Source organism: Callithrix jacchus, chromosome 9 (genome assembly GCF_049354715.1).
Source record: "Callithrix jacchus isolate 240 chromosome 9, calJac240_pri, whole genome shotgun sequence".
Lineage (NCBI taxonomy): Eukaryota > Metazoa > Chordata > Mammalia > Primates > Cebidae > Callithrix > Callithrix jacchus.
The window spans coordinates 104,695,296-104,717,348 of NC_133510.1; the positions used below are offsets into that span (position 1 = coordinate 104,695,296).

General features: G+C 38.7%; 1 protein-coding gene and 2 long non-coding RNA genes across 34 annotated transcripts in view; 2 read left to right on the forward strand and 1 right to left on the reverse strand.

The window, feature by feature from the left end:
- LOC144577656 (uncharacterized) overlaps window positions 1-22,053 on the reverse strand; it is a 50,942-nt gene that overhangs the window by 20,472 nt on the left and 8,417 nt on the right. The window lies entirely within an intron of this gene.
- MYBPC1 (myosin binding protein C1) overlaps window positions 1-22,053 on the forward strand; it is a 99,563-nt gene that overhangs the window by 16,609 nt on the left and 60,901 nt on the right. For 10 of the 31 annotated variants that reach the window (XR_013522049.1, XR_013522051.1, XR_013522050.1 and 7 more), the window contains exons 2-8: window positions 3,576-3,611; window positions 6,187-6,228; window positions 15,558-15,596; window positions 16,462-16,497; window positions 18,116-18,226; window positions 20,148-20,296; window positions 20,598-20,715. Coding sequence is in view for 24 of the 31 variants with exons in the window: in XM_009004465.5 (XP_009002713.1) it covers window positions 3,576-3,611; window positions 6,187-6,228; window positions 15,558-15,596; window positions 16,462-16,497; window positions 18,116-18,226; window positions 20,148-20,296; window positions 20,598-20,715 (531 nt within the window). In the remaining 7 variants the exon portion in view is untranslated. The remainder of the gene's footprint in view (window positions 1-3,575; window positions 3,612-6,186; window positions 6,229-15,557; window positions 15,597-16,461; window positions 16,498-18,115; window positions 18,227-20,147; window positions 20,297-20,597; window positions 20,716-22,053) is intronic. The other 21 variants (XR_013522054.1, XR_013522055.1, XM_078337114.1 and 18 more) reach the window with 3 other exon arrangements.
- LOC118144316 (uncharacterized) lies at window positions 7,071-11,752 on the forward strand. The gene is made up of 2 exons (XR_004729007.3): window positions 7,071-7,829; window positions 9,913-11,752. It is a non-coding gene; the product is annotated as an uncharacterized LOC118144316 (long non-coding RNA).

Consider the following 22,053-nt stretch of genomic DNA (forward strand, 5'->3'; position numbering starts at 1 on the left):
CTTCCTGGGCTGTGGGATCTCAAAGAGCCTCAGTTCCCACTTGCAAAATGGAGATAATCATAGTACTGATTTCATAGAGTTGTAAGGATTATAAGGATTCATATCCACTAGGTCCTACAGGCAGTGGATCCTAATAAGGGGTTGCAATTTATTTACTCCTTTGCAGGCTATAAAGTAATGGGGTTTCTGTGAGTTTGAGAAGGAAAAGTTCTGGATCTGCCTATTTACCAGGCCAGTATACATTTTCCTTGCATACATTTCCTACTTCCTGCAACCATCCTACAACGGTCCTAGCATTAATGTCCTATAATGTTTCTGCCGTTCTGTCTGATACAGTCGGCTATTCATGACCAATGTCTTGTGGATTCAGTGGAAGTTGAATTAAGCCCTTTAAATTGTCATTTTGATTTTTCATCTGTTACATAGCCCAAGGGGGCTATAGACAAAATGGAAATGGAAACTGCATTCAGGGAACATTTACAGTTTCCGTGCCCGAGATGAGCCTCTTTTACTTATTTGATTAGAATTCACCATTGGCCTTAATTAGATTTTAAGCAACTATGGTTACTCTTAAAAAAATGGAAACTGGTTACATAGATGCTGAACAAGTGTGATCAATAGTTCATATCCAACCACCAAAAGAAGCCCTCCTTAATTCTTTTGTATCAATTCTCTATGCGTTTTATGTGTTTTCAGCAATAAAAGGAGATACCAGGGAGATAAGAAAGGAAGGAAGGATCCCTGGCTTTGCTTAGATGGGGAGAAACAGAAACGCAAACATACAGAGACTATCAGAAAATAATTAAGTCATAGTGAGAAGAGAATGTGTTATGACGTGGTCCAGAATGCAAAACAGTAAGGAGGAAGAACAGAATAGAATAATCAGCTCTGAGAGTCTTGAGGAAAATGTTGGCAATGTGGATAAAGATTGCCAAATGATAATAATGGTAACAGTTAATTCTGTGACTTACAGAGCTCTTTCTACATGGCAGGAACTACCCTATGTATTGTACATAGGATTGCTACCGTAAGAGGTTATTTTGTTATTCTTACTTCACTGAAGAATCTGAGGCTGTTAGAGATTAAGGAATTGTCCATGTTTGCACAAAGAATAAGGCATAGAATCAGGATTCCGACCTAAGTATGATTCCATCACATGTTCAGAAAAAGCAGGAAGTCTGCTGGGGAGAACAGTGGCAGAAAGGTCAGAACGTGAAGAGAAATGGCTCTAGAACAGAGGGGCCATTGAAACGTAGTAAAAGAAGAGAGAGAAGGAAGTACCCACCAACAATGGCTTTGAATGCAAACCTGGAGAGTGTAGACCTAACCAAATAGTAATAGAAACCCTCTCAAGTAGAATAATGGGATGAAACACCGTTGTAGGATAAATAACTTCTGCAGCTATGAGGAAAGGAGACTGGAGGGATGAGAAATTTTTCTGTGGTCAGAGCCAGGAAGAAGTCCTCGGGCAGGGCATGGCAATGGCCCAGTCTGAAAGATAGAGGGTCAAAGAAACTCGCATCTTGCTCTCAGTATTCTGATATCTGTGTGCTGCAACAACTTATTCAAAGCCAAGAGGGCAATATTGGATTTCCATTTCTGCACTCAGATCTCTGAAAATAAAATGCTTTGACTGACAGTTTCGTGCTTTGGTTGATGATTACACAGGTGACTCTTTCCATGATGTAGTGATGAAACAAAAACATTTCTGAGAAAGCCATCCAAGGGACATTTGTGTTTTCACTGTATCTGCAAATTATATCACACCCTGCCATGTTTTCTTCTCCCTATATAAGGTTACTTTTTTGTCCTTTGGTTATATATATATTTTCTCCCTCACTAGTAAATAGTAATATACTTATTTATGGCCATCTGAATAAAAAGTTTGGTTTTGTTTTGTTTTTGAGATGGAGTCTCACTCTGTTGCCCAGGCTGGAGTGCAATGGCTCAATCACAGCTCACTGCAACCTCTGCCTCAGGTTCAAGCAATTCTCCTGCCTCAGCCTCCTGAGTAGCTGGGATTACAGGCATGTGCCACCACATCTGGCTAATTTTTGTATTTTTAGTACAGACAGGGTTTCACCATGTTGGTCAGGCTGATCTCGAACTCCTGACCTTGTGATCCGCCCACCTCAGCCTCCCAAAGTGCTGGGATTACAGCCGTGAGCCACCGCACCTGGCCTAAAAAGTTTTTAAAAAACACATTGGAGTTTATACCAGTCACAAAATGAGTGATGGAAAAAGACATTATTGCATCCTGGCAGGCCTGCATTACTCTCTTCTTGATTTCTGTTACGGTGAAATCCATTCATTTTTCTATGCTCATTCCAGCCTCCCTTGATTAAAACAGGGCAGTTGGCCTACACATAGTGGTGACTGTTCTGCCAAACTGCTCATTTTGAGCCTTGTTCTCCCTGCTCATCAAGAGTCACTTGTAGAAAAAAAATGTGGAAATCCCATACACTGACAAAGGCTCCCAGGATTCCACAATGTCCCTGTAATACAAAAACTTTGCTATCTTGATATTTTATTTAGTAATCCAGTAGAAAATAATTTTAAAAGTGATCACCTTCATTAATTGCCTCTTCTTGTCCTGGAGATGAAGCAGCTGGTTCATGAGTGGGTGATACTCACATGTCACTAATTCCCAGTTCTGAGCATCCACAGGGATTTGGCAGGAGAAATGCTATGCTCTTTGTTCATGGGGATGCCTGTAGCTACTTGGAAATAGTATATTCTTTAACAAAAGTTTCTTTGTCAGACTTTATAGCCAGAGTGCTCTGTAATAACCAGACATCCGAAGCCGGGTAAACCAAAACCTCAAAACCAGAGCTTGGAAAATTTTGAATAAGTGTAGGTGGGAATCTACTCCAAACACATATGCTTCCAGAAATGACTGTGAGAGGGCCTAATTCTGTTTCCCAGTGAACTGCACCTTCCTTGTAAAACAACAACAACAACGAAGTGCTGCAAAGCCAGAGGACTTTGATGTCATCTTGGTTCGGAAAGTGTCTCATGCAGCTGAACAGTGTTGGAGATGCAGGGGTGCTCTTGCTTTCTGGGAAAAGGGGGTCTCATTTCTGCTCTGACCTTACCTTAGACTCTATGGGATATGCTCGCCATATACTTGCTACCCACTCTGTTTCACTTCATCATAACAGTAGTCCTGCCCATGTATGATTGGTGTTGCAGCCATTTCTCTAGAGGCAGGAAAACGGGCTCAGCACAGTTAAATGCCCGGCCTGCCTCTGGAGGGGATAACTAAATGGCAAGGACGCTCGGATCCCCATTCTACCTCTATCTTTCCATCACTACACTATGTCACCTCCTGGAAATCTATATATAATACCACGCACAAATGGCAGCATGTCTTGGGCCTCTTGATGCAGCAGGGTGTGTGTGGGTGTGTGTGTGTGTGTGTGTGTGTGTGTGTGTGGAGAGAGAGAGAGAGAAAGAGAGAGATGTGTTTTCCTGCTCCATCCCTCTTGTGAGTACACACAGGTGAGATGGGACTGTGGAAAACAGTTCTCTGTGATAAATGAGCCTAACGATTCCATGATTCTTTCCATTTCTAGAAAATGAAGTACCAGCCCCAGCCCCGCCCCCAGAAGGTGAGTAAAAACACTGCTTCACACATGTTTGCACTGCAAATACAGAACATCCATCCCAGCATGATTTGGCCTCCATGGGTGCTGTGAGCTGTGAGCTTTAACCTAACTTCTACTGAGAAGCTGGATGGTGACCATTGTGATAAGTTGGTAATAACAAAAATAATACATTGTGTTTATACAATCCTCTTGTGTTAATCTAATTTGGATGGCACTTCATATATATTAGGGGGAGATATCTTATGAAACCTTTCGAGTTATGTAGAAGTTATTATGTCTACATTTTACAGCCTGGAGGCTGAGCCTCCATCCAAGGGGCTGAAGAATTTGTGAGGCTTTTTCCCATATAATAAAGATCAAATGAACCCACATCTTCTTTATGAGAGTGGGGAGTGGGCCCATCTCTACCCTGGAAGATCAGCTGCCCCTTCTCAACTTGAAATATGTCACTACTGAGCACCTCCAGAAACTCCCTAGGGACTTTCCAGAAAGGTTTGGTGGCCTCTGAGGTTCAATATGAGACCAATTTCTTGAGTTCTTAGTGCCATATTGTCCAGCAGCTGGCAACAGAAAACGAGCACAGAGATCCAGTGAGACCCTTGGCAGGTGGGGCAGTCCCCTGTGACACATGGTATGTGAAGCTTGCTTTTATGTCCACTTATACTTAAAGAAGAGAAGAGGATTGGAAGACTGAAAGCTCAACGTAGCTTAAATTCCCAACATGTCTTTTCGGAGTCATTTATCTGCCAAATAGTCCCAAGAAGGAAGCAACCAAAATCATGTGCATTTTCCTATAAAGACTCCAAAGTGGCCTTTCTCATCCCTCTTTCTCCTTGAAAAGGGTGAGAAACTGTCATCCATTCTATAATTATTCACTAGGTATTTACCCTGTACACAACTCTGACATAACCCTTCAGAAGGATTCAGAAATACCTACCATATACATATTGATATCTAAGTACAAGCATATTATACCAGACGTAGTGGGGAACTCTACACAGAAAACATTTTCCTGTATTCAAGTTTGTTTGCAGCCAAGTGGAAACTAGAATACAGCCTGGGGAACAATTAAATAAAATGCAACCACAACATCAAAACACTAGGCAATATTATAAGACCACCATCCCCCACCCCCTCACCAAGCAGTATGTGATTATTTGTGGGCTGCTTAAACTGGCAATGTGGCATGAAGCCAGCAGGTCACTGCAGATCTGGTTCAGCTTAGGTGAAAGCAGGAGTTGGAAAAGGTCTCAGTTTCTAATTATCTTTTCACACAAAAACTGATGAGGCAATTATAAAGCTTTCCTCCCTGGAAGTCATTTTTTCTTTTTTCTTTCTTTCTCTTTTTTGAGACAGGGTCTTGTTCTGGAGTGCAGTGGCACCATCACAGCTCACCACAGCCTCAAACTCCTGGGCTCAAGCAGAGTGTTTTTCAGGAGGGCAGTTTGAGAAATCTCTCTCTCTCACAAGAGGCCCTTTGTCTAGCCAAGAATACTTCACACACTCAAACCCTAAAGAGTATAGAAAAGTATTACTATGTGTCAAAACGAACAAAACTGGTTCAGAGCCATATGAGTTCAAACAGGGGCAAGCTCAGATTTATTTTCTTTAGATGTTGATCTTGAAACTAGTGTAGATGTTTGACATTCTTCTTAGGATCTTCCTCTTCCTTGGTATGTTTTCTCCTTGCCTGTAACAAATTTACTTGACCAGCATTGAGTACACTGAGAACCTACTACTGGCCATTACAAGCAGACCTTTCCCTTCTGTTTTCCAGATTAGTTGCTGCCACTGAGCCTCCATTGTTTCCTTTTTATGCCATATTTCATATTCATTGCACAATACTGACTTCCTCTTGCTCAAATGTCTCTGCCCAAACTCTGCTAAAATTGTCCTTCTTAGTTAACTGAGATTCAAATCTCTATTTATCAGTCCAAAAAAAGAGAATTCATTCTTGAAACAATTCTTTTCTTACATATACCACAAGTCAGATACCATTTGCAGATCTAAACTAATATGATTCCAAACACAGAGAAATGCAAACTAGATGGTCTCAACTGATGGAATCTGATGTTACTGCTCTTGTTTTGCATTTATTGCCACTAAACCCAATCCAGAAGATTCACTTGGACACTGAAACATTTTCTTTGAAGTAACATACACTGCACACAATTACATATTTAGAATCATTACATGGGGCAAACTGACTTTTCTTTTAAAAAGTCAGCCCCTTGTTGAGGTCTAAAATAAAGTGGCTTACATTTTTTTGCTCAATTCTACTCCAGCATGTTATATAACATAATCCAAGCATAGCTGAGTGTATTTTAACAAAATATGTATTGAGTATTCTTATGTGTACTTTTCCAAAAATGATCAGATTGTTTTTCACTAAAAGTTTATTGTGACTCTAAATTATAATTTCTAAACTTATAATTCCTGTAGAGCACGAGTATTCAGTATCATTTATGACCTGTTCTGTTGTCGTTTATTTCTTCCCTCCCCCTCTCCACCTCGTTGCTCATCACACAATAAAATGCTTTAAGACACTTTAAAAAATATGCTTGTACTTTCTACACAGAACCAAGTAAAGAGAAAGAGGCCGGAACTACACCAGCAAAAGGTGAGTTGGAGGGAGGGAGAGCGAGGCTGAATTCAACAAAATTAGAAGCAGAAAGAGGTCAGTAATGATGCCATGGTGGCCCCATAGAATGTCTTTCATCAACGTGGTTTAGAGTTCTGCCTTTGCATCTTATCTGCAAGACCAGTATAATGACAAATGGTGTGTTGCTAAGTTTCCATTACATATATTTCTAAAAGAAAAACAATGATAAAAATATCACAAGCACTTGTTGAGATGCCAGAAAACTAATTGGTAGTTTCCAAGTTTCAATGTGCATGCTAAGAAAAAGACGTGTTTGTTATCTTCTTGGGAGTATATTAATTGGGAAACTTATCTGAATTAACTAGATTTTTTAAAAAATGGATTGTTTTCATGTTACTGTGTGAACTGTTCCAGGTTTCACTAGTAACTTTAAAGGCTAGCATCTCACTTTGTAACACTATGTATTCGTGTAGATTTATGTAATGATTTACACACATTCACAGTATAACATTAAGCAAATGTTATGTTGCTCCTTCTTGAATTGGAAACCAATTTATTCCTGTAATATTATCTTATTTTTACTTTATATGGAGATAGTCTCATTTTAGAAAATAATCTTGCTCATATACTTCTGTTACTCCATGAAATACTAATTCCTTTGTCTCACCATGGAGGAAATGATTATCATTACTGACCATCTGTCTTAAGCTAAAGAGCGTTAGTCTTCCACAGGGGGAAGTTTTCATGAAGGTGGATTAGACAGTTTTGCTTTATATGTTTGTACTGTCATTATAAAAGTAAACCTTTTATTTGCACAATGAATAACAAAGTCTAAATTTTGGAATCATTATTTTCTGACTGCAACAAGAAGTTTCTCTTTTTCCTGGACACTGCTCAAAAGCATGTTAAGTATCTCTTTGTTCTTGCTGTATCATATTTCATTATCTAATTTATATGATATTCTTGTCTCCTACACATTAGTAAAATACTTTTTTCTTTCTTTCAGTACATTGGATTACTTTTCTTCAGCTAACTTGAACTTACGCTCTCATAATGAATGCATAGTGTTAGTATACTTAATTTGTCCTTGACCTTCAGTGGCTCCCATGGAGAGTAACATGAATACTAATCCTGGCCACGTGGGCCACAGTTTGAAGGTTATTTGCTTATGGAATGCAGACAGTGCAACCTCCTAGAACTCCTTCCATGGGATGGTTTCAAGGAGGTTTGGACATCCTGGCTGAAATTATTGTAACATTATTCTCTACAAAGCCATGGCATACACCTCTGTTTCCAAATTTGGAAAGGTGTTTGGGCCAGGCTGCAAGGCTCAACAAACAGAGCAAATGATGTAATCCCAGAGGGCAAGCTGTCAAAGTTTAAACAAAGCTGGTGCCTGACCCTTAATCTGAAAAGTCACCATATTATACTTGTATGTTTAAATGAGAAAATGCCTTTCCTTAAAGCCAACCAACCAACCAACAAAAACTCTTTTATCTATGGAGAATACAGCATGAAAGAGCAAGGCTAGATGACGTGGGCATTTTGAAATTAGTAGCATTTTTCTGACATTTGCAGAAGATAAGCAAGACCATGATCACATGCAGTCACATGCCCAGGTACATAAACTGCCACGTGTGTGTGTGTGTGTGTGTGTGTGTGTAGATGTACATATATAAACAAATACCTGTATATGTATGTATTTGTCTTACATGCCTAGGAAGCAAATCAATTCAGGATAGAAAGTCACATCCCTAAACAAAGAAGGTAAATGGATGGAAGTTTATTATAAATATACAGTCCTCTTCAACTATCACCCACTTTCGTCAAGGACAGAGAAATTGCAAATAAAATACTTAAGCAAAAAGTAGACATAATAATTACTTCTACATGTATATTCCTGGTTGAGAAAGGAGCCCTGTGCGGGCATAAACAGGATTGATGGGTGCAACCTACTTTTTCTCCAGCATGAACTAGAACTCCCCTGCTCTCCCTCCCTCCTCCAACTGCCAGTGTATCTAATTTTTTTTAATCATTAAATTCAGGTTTCACTCCTTTATACAGTTTTCCCCTGACCATCCTGGCTCACTTTTAACTCCTCTTCTTTCTCCTGATTTCTCCTGGACCTATTGCCTCCTTCATTTAATCACTCGTGTTTCCATGTAATCACGCCTTAATGGTTGACTCCTTTCCCTAGCAGGTTGTAAGCTTCTTGACACTGGCTCCCTCATCTTATTCCCTCCAGCATCTGGCAGAGAGCTGCACATAGTAATCATCTAATAAATGCTTGCAAAATGAATGAGCAGTTGAATGGCTTACCTGGTGACCGTTCAGTGGTAATCTGGATAGGTTTTTTTTTTCCATTCAACACGTGTGCTGGGTAGGATGAACATCCTATGTACATTCTTAGTCACTGAGGGTCTGGAATGAGGCACTGCTGCAGAACAGATGGATGATTTCCACTGTAAGACCAACTTGCCTAAAGCTACTGAAAATGGTCATGCCTGGCTTTTAGTACATTTTCAACACTTGAACTGGTCTTCTATTTAATTAGATGACATATATTCAATTAATTGCTCCAAATCTGTCACTATTAGGAATATTATTCATCACAATGCAGCCTTAACATCATTCCCAGATTGATTGAATCATTCTGCAACAGCTTAGAAACTTTCTAAAAATGTTTTTTTAAGCTGCAGAGAGTTGTTTGATTCTGATATTAATCTTAGAAGTAGGGTTTGTGGTTAGATTTGCCGACTTTTTCAGATTTACTAAAAATCTCTGGAAAGCAGCCGATTTCCCAGCAAAGGGTTTTATTATTGTTTGTTTGCTTTCTTGCTTGTTTGCACGTGGCTATCTATCCAGCTATCCTGTTCCTTAATACTGACCACTTTGTCCTGGGACCTGGGCAAAGTCTCCTGAAATTGAAACAAGGGAGATGACAATAAAGAAATGTGTCTAGCCAAACAGCAATAGCAGAAATTAGACGTGCAGATCCCCTTCAGGGTAATCATACTAGGAGGCAATGCCCTTATAAAAATAATGCTGCCCTGGCTTAGAATTCTTTCACAATAATTACAGGTAGCAAATCAATGGAATGCTAAGTATAGGTTCTTTTCTGTATGTTCAGTGGGGTCAAAGATCCACCTTTTATTCTAGCACATATTTATTCAGCAAGATTTGCTGAGTGTTGGTCACATGCCAGGCACAGATCTGGGCACTGGGTCCTGCCCTCCTGGAGCCAAGTTACACTTTAGGGGGAAGAACTACCATCAACAGAGGAAGGTGGATTTCAGTTTTGGAAGCAGACAAGAGTCACAGAGGACCATGTGTAGAGAATAATGTGGGTGATCAAGTGGGATCATACTTTTTTTTCTATCAACTAAGATCCGACATCCTATGTCTGAACACAGGGTAATTAGAGTAGGTTTCTGCTGTGCCTCAACAGCTGGCCCTGTGGAAAGCTCCGAAACTGGTCTGTGGCTGGTCCCAAAAGTGACAGCAGCATTAGAAACAGAGACCACTTTAAAGACCAGTACTCATTTCCATGCCAAGTACTGGTATTTTGTTTTTACATGATATTAGCTTAGAGTCTATATCTCTTTTTTTTTTTGTAAGCTCAATTGGTAAAGTAACTGACTTTTTTATTACTGCTTTTGGTAATCACTAAAAGGTAAATAAAACCTTATTTTCTTTTCCCAGGCATTCACCATATAAACTATCATGAATGAACCCTATGTGTATTAAATATCTCACATAACCTGTGATGAAGTCTTCTTTTTGTATGAATGTGATTGGCAGATGAGGAAGTGAATCAGCAGCAGCTCCAACACACTTTCTCCTGAATGATGTGATTTTAAGTTAAAGGAATTTTTTTTTAAAAAAATTAGGTTCTTTTACATCTGCAATAATATTACCCTGGCGCTTTGTACTAGCATGCTAAAATATTTTTGTACAATTTACCTTTAGGTGTCAATCAACCATCTACTAAAATTTCTCCAGGCTTGATCTATGTATTCTAATTACATCACTTCTTTGTAATGAACTTTGTTAAAAATTAGTATCACCACACTTTTCGATTTGAAGACACAGCCATTATGAGGCAAGATTAATAGATTTTGGGAAGAAAAAATTCACTAAATGTACCTATTTATTGTAGGATAAATCATGGTTTTATAAGCATCAAAGTGTGAAGGCATGTATCATCTCATTAAGGAAATGCAATAAATTAACCAAATGCCTCAAAACATAATGAATTAATGTTAGCTATTGTTATTGTCTCCCATATTTTATTGCTGTTGTTATTTTGGTCACAAACACCAGTATGTACTGCAACTGATTACTCTGCTTGAGGAATTCATGAATTTGTCTCAATCAAACAAGGTATTGTATCAGCATTTAACCGTTTGTTTACAAGTCACATATATTTGAATTTTATAAGCTTTTGTTCTTTATTCTTAAATCTCAACAATTGTCTCAAGTTCATATTGCTTAAATAATTTTAAAAGGCAATTTAAAAGCAGCCATAGGTAGGAGTTATTTTATGCTCAAGAGAGTTTGGATAATTACAAGAATTTACACATTCTACTATCTCTGGAGCTTTTTATTCAGTTACAAGTCTCTCGCTCTCATTCCGAAGTATTTATGTGTATTCCCCTAAAATCCCAGGCTTGCCATGTAAGACTGGGTTCTTTCTCTACTTTCTAGGAGTTCTTCTCTGGGAACTTCAGTTGTTTAAATAACCATTTTTATGGTCTTACAAATGCTATTTTCCCATGACTTACAGATGAATAAAATTCTGCTTTGGTAAACTGCTCTTCTAGGTAGCTAGGGGAGAGAGCCCTGCTGTTCTGAGTCTGTGGTTTCCCTGTATGTCATATTCCAAAAAGTCAAAATCTGATGTTTATGTATTCATCATCGCCACTTTTAAATAGAAAAACAATGAAATATGACTTACATATTATATTTTGTGTTTTGTTTGAAAATGTTGTTTGTAAGATGCTATGTCTTTCATATAAGTATTGTTGAACTGGACACAACCAGAAAGATCTGGATATTTCATTTGCCTCCTAGCAATAGAACCTAGTTTCTATGGCAAATAAGAACCACTAAACATTTCAGTCTCATTGAACTCAACCAAAATCCAACCAGGCAATTTTTTGAGAATTTAAGGTCAGAATCCCAACATCTTAACTACCTTTCCCAATCTAAAAAAAAGTGCCAGGACTGAAGCAACTTTTAAAAGAAAGGAAACTGACTGGGCGAGATGGCTTATGCCTGTAATCCCAACATTTGGGGAGGCAGAGGCAGGCAGATCACTTGAGCTCAGGAGTTTGAGACCAGCTTGGCCAACATGGTGAAACCCCATCTCTACTAAAAATACAAAAATTAGCCGAGCACGGTGGCAAGAACCTGTATTTCCAGCTATTGGGTGACTGAGGCAGAACTGCTTGAACCCGGGAGGCGGAGGTTGCAATGAGCCAAGATGGCACCACTGCACTCCAGCCTGGGCAACAGAGCTAGACTCCATCTAAAAAAGAAATAATTAATTAATAAAAATAAAAGAAAGGAAACAGTAAACTTTGCTCATGTTATGTTTTCTAGCACTTTCTCAAATTCAAAAATTTATGTGCAATAAATCAAAGCTTGTCAATTGAAAAGTCATTGCTCTTTGCAATTACTGCTGGGTGATCTAGAGGAAGACTTTCATGATATCATGAAGCACTGCATTAATATGTGTTCCTTCGTAGTCTAAAATGATTGTGCATGTCTTCCAAATAGTCTTAACAATTAGTAGACTTTAAAACTACTCACCTTTCAAATTTTTGCTGAAAAACATTGCTGGCTGGGCGTGGTACCTCCTCATGCCTGTAATCCCAGCACTTTGGGAGGCTGAGGCAGGAGGATTGCTTGAGCTCAGGAGTTTGAGACCAGCCTGGCCAATATGGTGAAACTCTCTTTCTACTAAAAATACAAAAATTAGCCAGGTGTGGTTGCACATGTCCATAGTCCCAGCTACTCAGAAGGCTGAGGCACGAAAATTGCTTGAACCTGGGAGGTAGAGGTTGCAGTGAGCTGAGATTGCACCACTGCACTCCAGCCTGGACAATAGATGGAGACTCTGTCTCAAAAAACAAACAAAAAAACCCAGACTGCCATCATTACATATTCTATGCATGTAATGAACCATCACATGTACCTCATAAACATATACAAATATTATTACATATCAATCAATTTTTTAAAAACAAGATTGGCATTAGGAGAAATACCTAATGTAGATGATGAGCTGATGGATGCAGCCAAGCACCATGGCATGTGCATATCTAAATAACAAACCCGCCTGTTCCACACATGTACCCCAGAACTTAAAGTATAATAATAATTTAAAAAATTAAAAACAAAACTAAAAAAAAGACAATTTTCCTTCACTTTAGTTTCATGAAAGTATGTGAATACTCAATCATTTTGCATTCTAGATCATTAACTCGAGGTTCCATCATGCTCTGCGCACGAACAAAAAGTAAACCACCACAAAACCTTTATAAAGTGTTCATTTGACCCAAAATGTTTCAAGCTTCTAGTTTATGTATAATAAAGAAAGCTCCTTTCTAGGATATGATTGAATTTTAACTTCATTTCTGTTAATCCTTACAGGACTTTAAATCAAGATTCTTACATACTTCAGTAAGTAAACGCCTTTGAATAGGTGACAAGAATAAAGCACTAAATACTGAATTAAACCTATGGCAAATAATAATATAGGAAAATTACAAGGTATTTTATTTTTGATAATGTAAAATTTTAAAAATTTCACAGTCTTCTAAAATACAGAACTCTTTAATAGCTCAGAAATACCTATGCTGGGCAAATGCACAATTTTGTGGAATGTGAATATATGTACGTAATTTCAGAAGAAAAAATTCAAAGTGAACTAAGTCTGGAAGGTGCTAACGACCATATCATTTCTTATCACCCCCATTTCCAGGACATATTATTTGCACATTCAGAGCTTTCAGATATTCTGCAGTAACACATGAACACAAAACAGTAATATACAAGCATTTAACTCCAGCCTAACATTTTTCAAGCCTCGTTGACCACAGCGAGCTTCCTGTTAAGAATCTAAAATCCCACATTACCCAGTGAATCACCAATTGGATTCTGAAGTAATGATATAACTATATTATATTAATACATTATAAATACATAACATTAGTTATTTTATTAAAAAGTAATACAACATATCCCTGGGCCAGACACAGTGGCTCATGCCTGTAATCCCAGCACTTTGGGAGGCTAAGGTGGATGGAAAAAACAAGTTTGCTTTTGTTTGTTTTTTTAGAGTCAGGGTCTTGCTGTGTCATCGAGGCTGGAGTACAGTGGCGTGATCATGGCTCACTGCAGCCTCCAACTCCTTGACTCAAGTAACCCTTTGGCCTCAGCTTCCCAAACGGTTGAGACTATAGGCACACACCACCAAGCCTGACTAATTTAAAAGATTATTATTATTTTACAGAGAGAGCCTTGTTATGTTGTCCAGGCAGTAAATTCACAAATATTCTACTATTTTAAGTATAAAGATTTTATTATTTATAAAAACACTAGTTTATGCTTTGGGAAGAGCAGAGCAGAGGTTCAGATAACACCAAATGGCTCTTTAAGGACGTAAAATGTGAACTTTGACCTCAGTGATGTGAGCACTGTGGCTCAGGAGTAGCAAGTTGCTAAAATGCAGAAGGGATGGGTAGTACTTCTTGCTTCTCATGATGAATGTTTCTGTATGTTAATGACTTGTTGGGTAACTATTAAGGTACTAGAACTGATAAATGTGTACAGGGTCCTCTGCAATAAAGCTGGTTATGAATTTGACCCAGGTGTTTAACAATTGGGGCTGTTAAGTCTGACCATACATCACTGCGATAGAATGTGGGCTTTTTCAAGGATGAAGATACAAGTCTTAACCACAGTGTAACTTATAGTTTCCTTAAAAATTTTTTTTAATTTTAAAAAAGTAAACCTGGCAGCTATAGAATAAACTATGTGCATTTATAATAGCTGTTTTATATATTATAATATTGACATTTTAAAATTAAATGTTTTACATGCACAAATGATGGGGAGTCTTATCATTAAGGTGTGTGTAATTTAGAGTCCAGCTAGTTTTATTCTAACTGGACTGCACTTGTTTTCATAGTGGTAAAATGCTATGCACATTTTACCTTGCATAAGTCCTCATTCTACCACATATTAACTAACCTTCTAGCTGAGAATACAAACACTAACTGGGGAGATAGGGCTGTAGAATAAAAGAAGTTATTCACACCAGCATCATCTGTTACTAATATTTTTATTTAGTTCGTGCAGCTTTTCATTGTGTTGTGGTTGATCTCATAACTAGGTTGAGTTTTCCTCCTCTGCTAACAGGAAACATGAACTAATGCTGAAGTTCTTTTTCTTATGGCATTTTTATTATGAAAAGCACAAAGCTCCTGCCCACTGAAGCTTTGCCAATTAAGACAGTGTTGGGTTAGGTTGCATCTGCTTACCATCCTGGAAAAATCACTTTTATAGAGATAGTCTTCCAAGTCCTTTTATAATTTATCCTTCTACTGAAGTTTTTAGGTCAATTATGTATGCTGACTAAATTGTTTATCCAAAATAAATAAATCAAATGTGAACTTTGAAGTGCAGATGTTTTCCAAAGGAGAAATATTCTGCACATAAACGCTAAAAGACATATTTTGAATTTCACAAATGCACATGGGTAAATATTAATTATACAGCATTGTCCAACACCAATATTATGTTGAAACAATGCTTATAAAGTTCATTGATTTATATTAATTTATCTTGACTTTTGTTTCTTAGATATTGAAGAGCAATTAATCACGAGGTTTTCTGGGTGGAAATGAGTTCTCAGACAGTACATATATAAGCTTTTATGTCTGTGTCCAAATGAATGTGATATATGAATAATGTCTGTCATTCACTTTAGTTACAAAATCAGCTTGAAAACCACCTCCATTATTGATTTCATCAAGGTTTGATTTTTAGCATTCATTTTTTCCTGACCTACACTCACGTAAAACACTCGCAGTGTTTCATTTTTAAATCTACGCTTCCATTTGGATTACATTACTCTATCAACTTTTTATTTATTTATTTTTCTTTCTTTGCCTGAAATACTCAGGTTTAACTTTTCAGGTACCAAGTGTTCTAAGGCTTGCTCAGCAGTTGAAAGTGTATTGTGTGGTTTCTCCTCTTCTTTTTCAGATTTCTTTTCTTAGGTTACTTGGGATGAAGTCCTTTTCTCCTTGACTTTTTACTCCTATTTCTTGTTTCAGATGAAGAGGAAGTCTCCCCGCCTAGCGCCTTGCCTCCAGGTTAGGACAATTTCTACCCTTTTCCCTGCTTTTAAATTATTCATTAACAGTAAAGGAAAAGAAAAAGCAGAGAGCCTCCTCACTGAGTCAGTACACAGGGCAGGGGAACCAGGTTTTGCCTGTGCTGGCACCAAGAAGGAAATGTCAGCTTTAATGACAGGTTTTTGTTTTACGTGAGAAACTTCTTAGAGACATTCTTTGAGAAATAAATAAGATTGGTAAATCTTGGGTATAAATGCTAGGAGTCAACATATTTGTCTTCCATTTCTCACTATATAACCACCCTTTTCCCTTGTTCTTTAAACTTACATATTTGGATTTAAAATTTTTTCTTTTCTTTTTTTTTTTTTTTTTTTGAGACTGAGTCTCACTCTGTTGCCCAGGCTGGAGTGCAGTGGGGCAATCTTGGCTCACTGCAACCTGCGCCTCCCAAGTTCAAGCAATTCTCGTGCCTCAGCCTCCAGAGTAGCTGGGATTACAGGCACACGCCACCATGCTGGGCTAATTTTTATATTTTTAGTAGAGACATGGTTTCACCATGTTGGCCAGGCTGGTCTTGAACTCCAGACTTCAAGTGATCCACCTGCCTTGGCTTCCCAAAGTGCTGGGATGACAGGCATAAGCCACCATGCCTGGCTGGGATTTTTTAATGTTTCTATCATTTTAAAATAAGACATAAACTTTTATAGATGCTTTCATAGTTGGAGCTCTACTGATTGTCCATCCAAGCCAACTTGTAGGGTTTTTTTCCTTCCTATCACCAGAGGAGACAGGGTTTAGGGGAATCCAAGAAGGTTGAAGTCAGCACTCAATTTTCATCACTTTTCCACCCCTCTACATCACCCAAATTACACTTTCCTTTCAGGTTTGGGTAGTCGGGCTCTGGAGAGAAAAGATTCAGGTGAGCACAAGCCCAGACAAGGCATCCTGACCTCATCTTAATACAATCACTAATGACCTCATTTCTTGAAGCTGTATTGACTCTAATCCTTGTCTTATTCAGTTTGCAGTTTTTATAGAAATCTTTCATTACGTTTCCTCTTACAAAAACACTAATGTATTGAGAAACAATTAATTTTGCATGATATATACTCATTCAAGGATCTAGCCACATAGACCACAGGTTTGTTCTATCGTTTTTAATAATTAGCAAATACACAGAGCTCAATCTTCATAACTTTGAGTGCCAAAGTAAGATGATAATTCACATTCTTATAGAACTTTACATACAGACAATAAAACACTTTCAAATGCATCCTGTCAGCTGTAGCTCCTGTTCTGTGAAGTTATTCATTCATTCAACAAATTTTCACTGAGGACCTAATATGATCCTATAATGGGCCTCTAATGGGCAACCACTCCTAGAGGCACTGCAGGTATAGAAGTGAACAAAACAATAGAAACACTTAGCCTCACGTTGTAAATGTGAAAGATCACTTTTGTTCCCATTAATATCACAAACACAAACAACATAAAATGTTAACATTAACTTGGGTGTTTAAAAACATGTAATCGTATGACTATGATAGTAACATGATTGTGAAAATGATGGTCTACTACAGATAAAAATATCAAGCATGACTGATACATGAAAAATGAGATAAGTAAATGTGGATTTTCCTTCTTTTCAAGAAACATTAACAAGCAGACTGTTGGCAACCTATGCATTTTTTTTCCAGTTATTAAGTGGCTGAACCTGAACTCTGCATTCGGCTCAGAGACAGGGGGAATATCTACAGTTCTCTCTGCTATCCCAGAATTGGAATTGACTGCAGAGTAAACTAAGCACCAGAGTGCAAACTAGAAGATGCAAAACAAACTCTATTTCCAGCTTGTCTCTCTTCATGGGAACGCCTCAGTTTCTTTTTCTTTCCAGTTCTCTGTTTTGTTTTGTCTTGTTTTTTCCACCTTGCAGCACAATGCTAGTATCCTTGCAATTTGTACCACAGGTCATGATCTGTTACTTCCTTGTCAAACTATGGCCACATCTGTATAACCCTAATAAAACTCTCTTACAAAAGCAAGGAATCTAGAAACACCAGGCCAGGCTTGGCTCTCTGACCCTCGTCAGACAGTTTACCCTCCAGTTAACCCATCCCTTTAGTCTTTTCCAGTGTAGTTGTGTCGATGTGGCCTTATAGTCAGTCACCTAGAAAAACACCAAGAGTACTGCTTTAATACACTGACCACCATTGTTTACCTGTTAAGGGACAGGCAGGATGGAGAAACAAAGGAACTATGGCCACCAACAAAGAGAGAATAACAGCTTACTTGGAAAATTCCACTATTGCTAGGAATTACAAAATGCTCTTTGCCCCATCATGGAAGAGAAACCCCTGTAAGAATGGGAATCAGTTCCCCTCTACTGATGGCTGCTGGGGGTGGAAAGAATGATGTTGTATTTATCTAGGTTTAATAGACAAAGAAAAGCTACAGCGTTGGTGAGAACAAATCCAGGTAAGACTGCCTAAGAAGAGCCTGGCGCTGAAATGATCCTTTTCCTCCTTTCTGCTCATCAGAATGGTCCATTGGCGAATCACCTGCTGGGGAGGAACAAGACAAGCAGAATGCTAACTCCCAAGTGTCCGTCTTGTTTGTTGAAAAACCTCAAGGAGGAACAGTGAAAGTTGGTGAGTGCCGAGCATTCAATCCTACCTTTTTTAAAAAAAATTAAGGTGAGCCAGGCATGGTGCCTCATTCCTGTAATCCCAGCACTTTAGGAGGCTAAGGCAGGCACATCACTTGAGCTCAGGAGTTCGAGACCAGCCTGGCCAATAGGGTGAAACCCAGTCTCTACTAAAAAGACAAAAATTAGTCACGTGTGGTGGCAGATGCCTGTAATCTCAGGTACTTCAGAGGTGGAAGTTGAAGTGAACCGAGATCATGCCACTGTACTCCAGCTTGGGCAACAAAGCAAGACTCTGTCTCAAAAAAAAAAATTGAGGTGAAATTCACTTATCATAACATTAACCATTTTAAAGTAAACAATTAAGTGGCTATTAGTACATTTGCAATGTTGTACACCCACTACTTCTATCTACTTCTAAAACATTTTCATCACCCAAAAAGACCCTATATCCCATTAAGCAGTTATTCCTTATTGCCCTCTCCCCCCAGGCCCTGGAAACCATTAATCTGCTTTGCCTCTCTGGATATTTCATATTAATGGAACCAGACAACGCAAGACCTTTTGTGTCTGGCTTCTTTCACTTAGCATAATGTTTCCAAAGTTCATTCACATTGTAGCATGTATCAGTACTTCATTCCTTTTCATGGCTAGGTAATATTCCACCCTTTACAACCTGAAAAGATGAATGACAGCTATGATTTCAGTAACCTTCAGCACATAGGAGTCCAGTGCCTGGACCCCAGAGCCAGGTGGCTTGGGTTCCAATCTTGATCTGCTTCCTGCTAGCTACTGCCCTTGGAAAGACAGTTTAACCTCTTTATGCCTCAGTTTCCCCATCTGCAAAATGGTGACAATAATAGGACCTAGCTGTGAAGTACTTTGAACAGTGCCTGACACATCATAATGCTCTGAGCCAGTGTCTACTGTCATTATCAGAACTCACTCCATAAGGTGATTCCAAATCTACACATGTGCTAGGTCATAGTTCATAATATCTGAGACAGCTGATCAGATAAATAGCCCCACTCTTCAAATATTCAAATTCAAAAATATTGATTATATACCTCCTGTTTTAGGCACTGAGTAAAACATATGAGCACTCAGAATTTACAGTCTGAGAGGAGCAGACAAAAAAATTAAATAAATAGTCACAAATGTCAATGCTATGAAGGAAGGATGATGAGCTGGAGGAGGACCTGAGGGTTGAAGAATGTTAACCAAAAATCTCTAGAAGGGATATAGTATGATCTGAACTAGTCTTTGACACTTATCAATATTGTGCAAATGAGTACATAGCTAACTATATTCCAGAATTACTTCTTTCCAGGCTAGAATATCAAAACACACTGCATGTGAACGGAAATGTTGGTTCCCCTTGTGTTCCTGTAAAACACTGAAATGCTGGGCTGGCAGCTGGACTACAGTGCCATGTCCTCAGGGTCTAAATCACTCCATACAAACAGATTGGCAGGTGTACTTCAAGATCAGTTTGATTTAGTCACATTCCTATAATTCCAGGCTTCTCATCACCTTGCCTAATAAAAAGAGTGAAAAAATCCAATTTTTTCATTTTACTTCACATATATATCCATATGTATGAAATAAAATTTCATATATATATATGTATCCATATATGTGAAATAAAAAGTTATCCAAATATAAAATTATCCACATATAAAAATTACTTCAATTGGTTTCCCTATTACTTTTTCTGCTCTATAAACCCCCAAAGCAGAACAAGTTGGAATAGCCTAAGGACCTCTAGAGCATTCGTAGAAAGTCAGGACCAATTTATTGCACAATTCCAAGGGCACCAATCACACCATATTCTGCAGTGCAGTCCCGTGTCAACTCCTTCCAGTTGAAAGCAAACCAAATGATACTTTTTAAAGACCAAGCTGAATCACCTGTGCTTCTTCTAGGTGAAAATATCACCTTCACAGCCAAAGTCAAGGCTGAAGATCTTCTGAGAAAACCCACTGTCAAATGGTTCAAAGGAAAATGGATGGATCTGGCCAGCAAAGCCGGGAAGCACCTTCAGCTGAAGGAAACCTTCGAGAGGCAAACTCGGGTAAGGTCCTGAACTCCCAGCACAAGGGCTCAGCTAGCTTGTTCCTTCTGTGTGAGTAAATTATCATTTTCAGGTTCAGCTTTGAGAGACTTCAGTTCCAGAAAATTCTCTGGAGTTACCATTCCTAGTGTCTACACTCTATTGTGATTGCCCTGCTGTGTCCACGGGCTGCAGGACATACCTGCCCTTCTATACTGAGAACGTTGTACGGAATTCCCAGAGACAGACACAGCTTTAAGCCAATGCGAAAAAATTTGGAAAATAAACCAAAACGTGTGTGTCTGAATGTATTTCATTGCAGATTTACACATTTGAGATGCAGATCATCAAGGCCAAAGAGAACTATGCAGGAAATTACAGATGCGAGGTCACCTATAAGGATAAGTTTGACACCTGTTCATTTGATCTTGAAGTGCACGGTAAGAGAGCCTTCTTGCCTAGATAAATGTAATTTTTGAATGGGATGTGAGGGGATGGAGAAGTTCATTTCATACTATGACATTTTGGGGGAAGTTTCCCTTCAAACCTGTGTGTTTCCGATTGTTGTAGTCTCAGCAACCCTGCTGAATTAAAGGGTAACGGGACAATTTATAATAAAAGTGGAATGCGGGGGATTTTATCACTAAATATCTCTTGTCCATGTTATCTATATTCCTTCAATCTCCCGGATAAAAGATGATGTCAGTTTTTGCTGCTACAGAATCTATGTTTCATGGGGTCCACTTTCCCACTCACGTTTGGGGATAAGGTAATAGGCTATGAGAGCTCAGGATACTCAGGTGGAAGGGAGAATTTCTCTTATAAAGACTAACATCAGGTATGGCAGTTCTTCATCCATATGTTCTGTGTATGACCCAGAGTAAAGATAGAAGGCCTAAATGCATACATTTAGGTTGGAAAAAAAACCTCACTTTTATAAATATACAATGGAAAAGTTGACTTGGCAGCAAATATTATAAACTTAAGGTGAATGTAAAGTGTGATGTAGTTGCAAAAGACAAAGCAAATGTAATTTTATTTTATATTTTAGTTTATTTTATTTATTTTGAGACAGAGTCTCACTCTGTCCCTCAGGCTAGAGGGCAGTGGCACAGTCGTGGTTCATTGCAACCTTCACCTCCTGGGTTCAAGCAATTCTCATGCCTCAGCCTCCCAAAGAGCTGGGACACCCGGCTAATTTGGGGGCAGGGGTGGTATTTTTAGGAGAGACGGGGTTTCGCCATGTTAGCCAGGCTGGTCTCCAACTCCTGTCCTCAAATGATCCACCTGCCTTGGCCTCCCAAAGGGCTGAGAATACAGGCGTGAGCCACTGTGCCCAGCCATGAATGTAATTTCAAACTGGGCTATTCCAAGTGCTATAGGATCTAAGTTTAGGAAATGATACACGTTCTACATTTGGAGTGATGTCTTTAGCTGTGGGCACTTTACCTCTGTCTGATCCTCTTCTGGAGTAGGGTAAACAGGAAAAGGAAGAATCCAAAAACCACTTGAGTGTGTGGACAAAGGAAGTCAGGCATACACGGCTTCTTGCAAAGAGGGGAAGGTCTGTCACACAGAACAAGGAAAACAAAGAAAAAGCCCTTTTCCATGCACAAGAAGCATTTAGGCAGTTTAGAATCAAAAGGCAGAAATGATGAGGAGGTGCATTTTGTCTTAACATTAGGATGAGCTCTTTGGTTAAAGCCATGTAGGAAGGCTGTGAGTCTTACTCAGAGTGATGTCAAGTAGAGGCTGGATGGTGATGGGTCGGCTGCTGT